An 8,893-nucleotide genomic window follows, 5' to 3' on the forward strand; every position below is an offset into this window, starting at 1 on the left:
AGTACCACTTGGTGGATGATATCTGGAGAAAAGTTTTTCTGCCTCAGAGGAAGCACCAATCCATCACATGGCACTTTAACTTTAATAATACAACTTATAGAACTATTAACTTTTAAAATTATGTTAAATGTTATCCATACTAATAGATATTTTAAATGTTAGGCTTATTCTCTCTGACATCACTTAAAATACATTTTATTTTTAAACACAGGCATGAGGTAGAAGATTAGAACTCACAAAAGAAAGTCATCTTCAAAATACCGAACTCTATTCAATACAATTAGCCCCGAGAAAGAAGTAAGAAAAGTTACAGCCTAAGCTGGTAGACTGGCTACTGTTAAAATATTACCCTTACCTGAAAAAAAATTTTTAATTTGAAATTGCCCTTTTTTCCCAATTTAAGGTACTATAGCAAAAGGACAATACACATTCTGAAATACTCATAAGGATCGCTTATAAGAGCTTCTCTTAGCAATCATTTTTTACTATGTTGCTCTAAATCACCTCAATTGAGACACAGGTCCTTTCCACCGAAATAACTGATCAGATATCAACCTGGAGGTTAAAAATCCTTCTAGCATAAGAAGATAAAAGGAATGATTCACATTTAAATATTGTACTTTTCATAAAAACTAGCAGCACTTCATCTTACTAAGACATACTAATTTGGTTTCACTGACTGATCAGAAACAAAGGAAAATGTATATAGGTCCAAAATAGCTCCTTGCACAAGGGAAATGTGAGGCTACAAGTTTTCTTTAGCAACTATTTCCCCACTAGGTGGTGTGTGAAACTACTGGAATGTCGATTTCTATGGCAGAGAGGCGGGAGCGTGCGGAATAGGGCTGTGAATATGTATGCATACTGGGAGGATGGGAGTACAGCGGTTGCCAGAAAGGAGAAGGCAAAGATTTGCATGCACAGTACCAAATAAACAGTAGAAGGGAAGTCGTAAACAAGCCCCCAGCACTAGCAATAGTGACATACACTGCATAGTCAAACATAAAGACTGGCTCGAACTTCTTGTTCAGATGGATGTTATAAAAGATGACCCAGATGGATGGGGAGAGGCTCACAGTACCTGCCAGGAAAAACAGCAGCCCGGCCACCAGATGGCAGCCGGCACTATTGACCAGACACTTGGCCAGTTTGATGTTGGGCACCGAGGACCTGAAGGCAGTGTTACACATTCCAATCAGGCAGAGCAGCAGGGCCCCCGTTGCAATCAGGATGCTGAGGGGCAGGGCAAACTGGAGGACCCGCAGGTCCAGCTGGTCAACTGATGAGTACCAAGTAGTGTCGTACATCAGGCAGTCATTGCCCCCGTCGTACCGGGCACACTTCACCCACAGGCCTGTGTAAACAGTCAGGTTCTTCTCATTTCTGTTGAACGTGATCAGTCGTAATTTTCTCCAGTTGGGAAGCAGAGTCCCCGCAAAGAGGCCTGCTACCGAGGCGATTCCACACAGGAAGGAGAGGACCGTGGCTGCATGGACATCCCGACAGCCCATGGCAGGCAGGCTTGTGCAGTACTGCCAGTCAGACTAGGGGGTGACACACAAGAGGACAAATCATGAGGGGACAATAGGAGAGCACGGTGCTGACTGGAAGCACAACCAATGACATCAATGCAAACAGGGAAATTCTGTCCCTTGTCTCCTCTCCATGTAGAATATGAATGTATATAAGCACACATGCATGTGACCTCAGAGCACAGCTGCACACACATACGATTGCTTACTACTGCCTGGGTCATATAGCAACTAAAGTCTTCACACATGAGTATTTTTCTACACAGTGAATCAGAGGAACAACCAAAATAATTTCAGATTCTCTTAACATCACATCAGAAATTCTCTCAGTTGTCCAAAATCACTCATTCAACAACCACATTTCAAGCACTTTGATGTGTCAGACACTCAAATATATAGGGTCAAAGCACTCATCAACCGTCAACTACAAACAACACAAATTCGGCTTCAAATGCTCACGCAAATGTAAAATGAGACCAGCATAAAAGACAAAGGCATAGGGAAAGAAGCACTACAGGGCAGCAGAGTGGTTGAGGGCAGACTCTGAGCCAGACTGCTTGGGTTCCAATCCCCAATTACTCACTTACTAGCCAAGTGACCAAAGTCACCTTGGGTCAACAACAATACTTCTGTGTGCCTCATTTTCCTCATCCGTAAAATGGGAAAAGTAACTGTGCCTACCTCACAGGGTTTTCTAAGTATTCAATGAGTTAATATAATGTCAAATGCTTAAAGTTACATCTGGCGCCTTGTAAGTGTGATGCAAGCGTTAACCACTTCTTAGCACTCAGTGATCAGCTCAGTGCTTGGCATCCTGGAGCAGTTCAAAGAACATCTGTTGAATAAACGTTAAATTAAAAAAAAGCAAACATCTCATTCCTATATACCAGGCATACCAGAAAATCACAAAACGTAAATAGACTCCTCTCCAATGAGTTACTCAAACGAAAAAGAGAGAACAAAGGTCCCTGAAATTATTCTATTCATCTACTTCCTGACTGGTTCAAGATGACGGGCATGCATTTCAGGTTATTAAACTATTGGTTATTGGTTATTATACTAATATACTATGATTGGTTGGTCTACTATTACTGCTCATATAAGATGAACACAAAGATTTCTGAAGAAATGACAACCTATCTCTATTAATGCTATTATAAGGAAAAAGAAAAAAAGTAGCCAGGCCTTTCATCTCAAATTAAGAGGCTGTGTTCTTTTTCTGTATACGACAAATTATAAAAACCAGTATATTATTCAGCTTTATTTCTTCAAGAGTTTAAAACTCACTCTCCAAACACCACTCAAATATATTTTCTCTGCCTTCCATCATGCCTCCTATGAGACAACAGAACAGACTATTTTAATTTACTATATATTTAATGCAGTCACATGAACTAGGAATAATTTTACTAGCAGAAAACATATACGTATGTGTACGTACCTATCCAAACACACACATATATAAGTGTACAATACAAAAATCAGAGTTTAAGCACAAGTGACCACTTTTTAAAGTCCTCAAGTTAAGCATAACTAGTTCTAAGTTTCTCTGTTCTTAGTTTACTACTTGTTTATCATGCTGTCTTCTGTCAATATTACCAAAAGTAGTAATTGTTTAAGAAAATGTTATGGATGAAAATACTTCAAACAGAGGAATTATGGTCCTAATTTATTTTTTTCCTGCAAATTTTAAATGCTTAATTTTAGCAACCATCCAACCACCTTAGTCCAACAATGGAAACTCTGGTGCAAGTTTGAGGATGTTTACCCTGGAAAATGCCACTACTGTTGTCAGTCTCTAGAATCCAGCTTCCTGTTGGTTTCTGCTCATTCGCCTGTCCCCCCAGTATACTGTAAGTAACTTGCACAGTGCCTGGCACAACAGTCATTTTAGGAATATTTGAATAAATAAATACTGGTCCCCGACCCAAGGCCACAGCAACTCACAAAGGTAGGCTATTAATGACGTAGAACTGGACAAGGAAGTAGCCATTACTAAGCAATCATTCATTCAACAGGTATTTACTGAGTATCTAGCACATGCAAAACACTCTGTTAGGCCCTAGAGGGACACTGAGGCCATTAAGATCTGGACCTTGCCCCAGTGTGTTAACAGTCAGACTGAGGGAAAGAATACGCTGTTTTATAAGAACTCAAAATGCTGATAATGAAAGAGATGTCTGATTATTACATATCAAGTGATTATTGTTAGGTATTAAGCAAAGTGACCCAATAAGATACCTGTTCATAAAAATGTATCATTCAGTGTTAGAGAAAAACTGAGCAATGAAAGAGAATGAAGATTTAATCAATGTTGTAAAGACGTAAGAAAAAGGTTCCCCCAGTTTCTTTCAAAGCTTCAGAACTCCTTCAGATAACCCATGCAAAGTCCTAACCCAATCACAATTCCTTCCTGCTTTCAGAGGTAGGGGACAAATACTTGGAGTATCAATGTAATTGAGATTTCTTCAATCAAGCTGCCCTGTACCCCTGATTCCTACAACGCAAATGGAATGAGACACAAGATCAGTATGAATGACTTTGTTATTGATAAATAAATTTCTGTAGTTCTTAGCCTACAGACTATCAAATGACACTAATAAACAGAGGTGGGTCAATAGTCAATATCTATTTCAGTATCAAGTGTGTTCAAATTTATCCTGCATCAAATCAATACAAGTGTTATATCAGTCCCCTGAATTTGCGTCTGCTGAAGTATTCTTAGCTCAGATCCCAGAGACTATCTAACAGTCCTATTTTAGAGAGCCAACAAGTATACCACGGCATTTTTCAGAAGGGAAATACTATTAACCTCTATTTAACTAAATTTCAGTCTCAGTGCTGGAATTAATGTCCTTGCTCTTTGTAACTTTCTTTGGCTGCTTTACTTTTTATACCCTGCTCTTAACTCCACATATGTATGATTTGATGGTAAGTAGTATATCTCACTAGAGGGATGAAGTAACATTTTATAGGGATAGTTGGGAGAAGGAATATGTTTAGTGATTTAAAACTGAAAGATATTGCTGACTCTTAGAGCTATACCAATTAATTTCGAATCTGGAATAATTTTTTCAAATGCAAATCTGATCATTTCACTACATTTCTTACCATTCAATAGCTTCCTATTGAATAGCTTCCTCAGAATAAAGTTTTAAATCTTTCCCATAGTTTCCAAAGTTTTAAATCCCACCATTTGGTTCCTGCCAGATTCTCAATCTCCTTATTGTGTCATTCTCCCACCTTACATATTACAGTCTATGTAGCCATACTGCTTTTCTTTTAACTTCTCAAATTTTGTTTTTCAATTTGGCTAAGGGCTTTTTCTCATGCTGTTTTTCCTCCTAGAACTTTCTTAATCCCATCCTATTCTTTGCTTAGCTAACTCGTACTCATCTTTCTGGTTTCCAGGGAGTCTGGCCCTAAACCTCCCCTTTCTTCCCCCACCCTTCACCTTCCCCCTGCCCCTAGTTACACGCTCTGGCTGCACCTTCGTACTTTTTCTTTGGTAGCAGTGATTATGCTTATATTCCCTGTTCAATGTTTATCTTTCTGACCAGACTGTAAATTTCAGGAGGACAGAGAGCCTTCTGTTTTATTCACTGTGTCCAACACTGGCACAGAGAAGGCACTCAATTATTTGTTGAATGAATGAACAAACAAACAAATGGAAGGTCCATGTGAGTATGGTCAGGACACAGAAAGTTAAAAATTTGCTCTAGGATCAGTTCCACTCATTTCATTCATTCACACTCTGTGTTTGGAAGCCTTCAAACTGCTTCTAGAATGCTGCTTTCCATTCTTTATTGGCCAAAGCCTCTCATTTTAAAAAATAAAGTTCATTTTCTTCCCCCAGAAACTTCCCAAGAAAGATGAGGCCATTCCCAGGTATTTATATACAGCCTATGCTTCTAGAAACACATATCTAAGTCTGGCGACACTGGTTAACTTCCACAGTGTTTAGAGATTCGATCAATTATGGCTCTGTTGATTCTCGTGTTTTCAACTTAACAGGTATGTTACATACGGGATTCGCCCCTTGCCATTAAGAGTGGTTCATGTATCAAATTAATGTTTGCTTATCAAAGTTAAACAATTTATTATATTTTTATTTATATTTCCTCTTTAAAATATTTCTCCCAATGAGGAAAAAAACATCTTTTTGCCATATGAAAACCCCTTATTAGCGACTGCAGCAAATGTGCAAGGCTAAGAACACACTAACAATCTGAGGCGCACCCATGAACACTAGCTGGCTGACAGTCTTGAGCTGGGTTGTATATACAGATGTGTGGGATTGCTGTTTCCATCTGGGAGGCAGCTTGGTATTGTAACCCAGGCAACCCCAAGACTCGTATGCCAGTCATAAACTACCATTTGCAAACTGGAAAAGTCACCTATGTCCTCTGCATCTTAAATTTCTCAAATGTCCCCCAAGGTAGCTGTGAGATCATAAATAGTAAAGCCCTTTGTAAAGCAGAATAGGGTCAGGAATTTAAGTCTGTAATGATTATTGGTAGGTTTATCTGAGAGCATTCTCTTTGAGAGTAGTTACTGACCAAATCAGACAAGAACTCTGTTCAAAACACCCACTTCACATTTGTCACCTAACTGTTCCACAATGACTTGCAGGGAAGTAGATGGATAAATTTTTGTACACAATTAAAGTTTATCAAAGATATTTCAAATAAAAATATTTTCAAAAGACTATCTTCCCTGTGGTTTGGAATAGAGTTCAAAGAAGTTTGGAGCAGGAATAGTGGCTAAGAGCTTAAAGAATTACCAGATCCATTATTGTATTTTTTCAGGAACAATTCTAAGGAATAGATACATAAGAACACATCTGTAATAGCAGCTACATTAATCCTTGGTAGTAACACTAGCAGCCCCTTCTACCATAATTTGGGTTTTCTTAGAAACTGTAGATCATCAACATAGCACTTGCAATGGAGGTTTGTCCTATAACTTTATTTTGTTAAACAACAGAAAAAAGTGTCATCTGATATATGGTAGCAAAAGGAAGAGATATAATCAAGGAATGTACTTACTCTTTGAGGTACTTGATAGTTCTAAAACAACTTTAATCAACTTAGAAGAAATATATGCACATCTGAACACACAGCACAGATGATCTGGACCTAAAGAAATAGGAAAAGTACTTCAGATTAATATGGTACTAGTTTAAAAATTCAATTTGAATTCACAGGGCATTAGGAAAAGTAAGTAGCAATCATCTGAAACCAATGAAATCTTAAACCAAAAAAGGTGGTCAATGAGTTAAAAAAAAAAAAAAAGGCAGTTTGTTCTTAAATTCACACAATATCTATATGTGAGATACAGAAGAAAAAATTAACCCTCATTTTGTGATTCGAGAAGATAGGAAAAATAAGGATAAAAGTCACTTTACTGTCCTAGAAATAGATAATCAATATTTAATGAATTTTTTAGATCCTTTCATGACTATAGTGAAAGAATGGAGGGCCGATGAAACACTGTGTGATCAGTTGTCTTGGCATAAAAGACATTCATGATGTTTCTTTTATACCTTTTAAAAGGATACTGACAACACTAGTCCAAGTTGATTCGCACTGTGCCTCCTAAAATTTGCATCTAGAATGTTTGAGTTTATAGTTCCCCCAATAGCTCAGCCCGCCATTTAAACGTTTCCACATATCTTTCTTAAGCATCAACAACTTCCTCTTCAAACACTATTTACCTCAAATAGGAGGATGAGAAGGAAAACTTGTAAACACCTGAAAACTTCCTGGATTAAGGCTATATCACTAGCCCTACTACGATCATTAAGTAGAATGATGTTCCCAACAGTCTGCACAGAAGTGATTTCAATCAGGTGTTGTTTTTGTTTTTGTTTTTGTTTTTCTCTTTTCCAGATGTATGTCTGGGTTGGTTTCAAGCACAACTGCTCACTCCGAAGTTAAGTGAAATCATTTTTACAATAGAAAACACACAACAGGATCTCTAAGCAATCATTTTTAAGTGGGGTCACCAAGTCTGGCTTTCTAATGTCGTGACTAGCCTCTTGCAAAGCCTGTAACACAGAACTTGGGCTTCAGAGGAAAACAAATCAAGCTTCCAGAGAAGCCTCCCCTCCACCCCCCCCCCCACTCCCTTTGAGCTGTGTCCTCAGGAGCACCAGAGCTAGCAGAAAAAAGGAGGGGAAAAAAAAAAAAAAAGAGCTTTCCAGGTTAGAACCAGTAGAAAGAGACCGCAAAAGTGACTATGAACGCTCTCAGAAAAACCCATCTCTGCAACACTGAGTGGGTTGAACAGCGAGCAGGTCATCATTACACAACCAGCATGAGCTGCTGATTCAAAAATAGCAACCTGCAGCTCCACACCGCACACCCGGCCAGGCAAGCCCCAAGCCCCTGGCTGCCCCGACCAGACACCCAGACATTTTCATACTCCTGGGTCCAAAATAATTTTTTAGAGCTCTACCAAATACCTCCTCACTCAGTGTTCACGTCCGCAAATGTGGTCAGCATTTTTCAAGGCTAAATGACTCCCGTCGTTTAAGCAACCTTACACAAAATCCTCAACTACTTATGCAAAAGACCCAGAAATTGGAACATTCTTGACCAGACCTACCTGTTTCTCACATCCAGAGCATTTTACTCGCCCACACTGAGGAACCTCTCAGTCCACCTCCCTCTCCGCGTCCCAGGAAGTGCGTTCCCAGTGAGCCACCCCGGAGGCTTCTGGGACTCGTAGTCAGGTTCCCTAAACCAGAATGTCCTGGATGACTGGGAGACTACAATTCCCAAAATCCACTGGGCCGGCAGTCCCAGGCAATATCCTGGGACCACCTCCCGCTCTCTGCTCCGCTTCCCACCTCCACCATTCCTCTAGCTCCTTCAGTTCCGTCCAGATTTGAGTTATAGGTCTATAAAACAGTTAACGGAAACAAAACTAAAAATAGTTTTGAGTTGGGTACCCAAGTAACTATTTCCCACTAATGATTTATTTACCACTTTAAGTGGGAAAGGGGGAGGGAGGGTCAGAGTGTTTTTCTGTTTTTATATCATTTTTTTTCCCACCTGCTGTTTCTCAAATAACTTTAATTCAAAACAATCAATATGCCATTGAGGCATATTTGGAGGTGGCCTGCCCTGGGCAGATGCTGAAGTGTCATGATCACACATACACATAAATGGAGATAAAGTAAATGTGGCAAATATTGATAATCGTTAAATCTAGAGAGAGTAAGTATACGGGTGTTCATTGTACTATTCACATTCTCTGTACCTTTGAACATTTTCAAAATAAAAAGTTTGAGAAAAAGCATCATAGTTTTAAATGAAAGTAAAGAATGGCATCCATCCCTATCCCACGCTGCCGCG

At 39.2% G+C, this 8,893-nt stretch overlaps 1 protein-coding gene across 1 annotated transcript; it reads right to left on the bottom strand.

Annotated features, from left to right (window-relative positions):
- Positions 1–291: 291 nt before the first annotated feature.
- Positions 292–8,223, bottom strand: CLDN12 (claudin 12). Its single transcript, XM_061197819.1, has 3 exons — positions 8,142–8,223; positions 6,581–6,670; positions 292–1,544 (listed from the first exon to the last, which is right to left on the bottom strand). Exon 3 carries the CDS (start codon positions 1,509–1,511, stop codon positions 777–779), a length of 735 nt encoding a protein of 244 aa, XP_061053802.1. The 5' UTR covers positions 1,512–1,544; positions 6,581–6,670; positions 8,142–8,223; the 3' UTR covers positions 292–776.
- Positions 8,224–8,893: the final 670 nt, after the last annotated feature.

Source organism: Eubalaena glacialis, chromosome 8 (assembly GCF_028564815.1).
Source record: "Eubalaena glacialis isolate mEubGla1 chromosome 8, mEubGla1.1.hap2.+ XY, whole genome shotgun sequence".
Taxonomy (NCBI): Eukaryota; Metazoa; Chordata; class Mammalia; order Artiodactyla; family Balaenidae; genus Eubalaena; species Eubalaena glacialis.

What these genes read in the sequence shown, in the direction of transcription:
- CLDN12 (XM_061197819.1), bottom strand. Translation starts at nt 1,511, where the DNA reads ATGGGCTGTCGGGATGTCCATGCAGCCACGGTCCTCTCCTTCCTGTGT.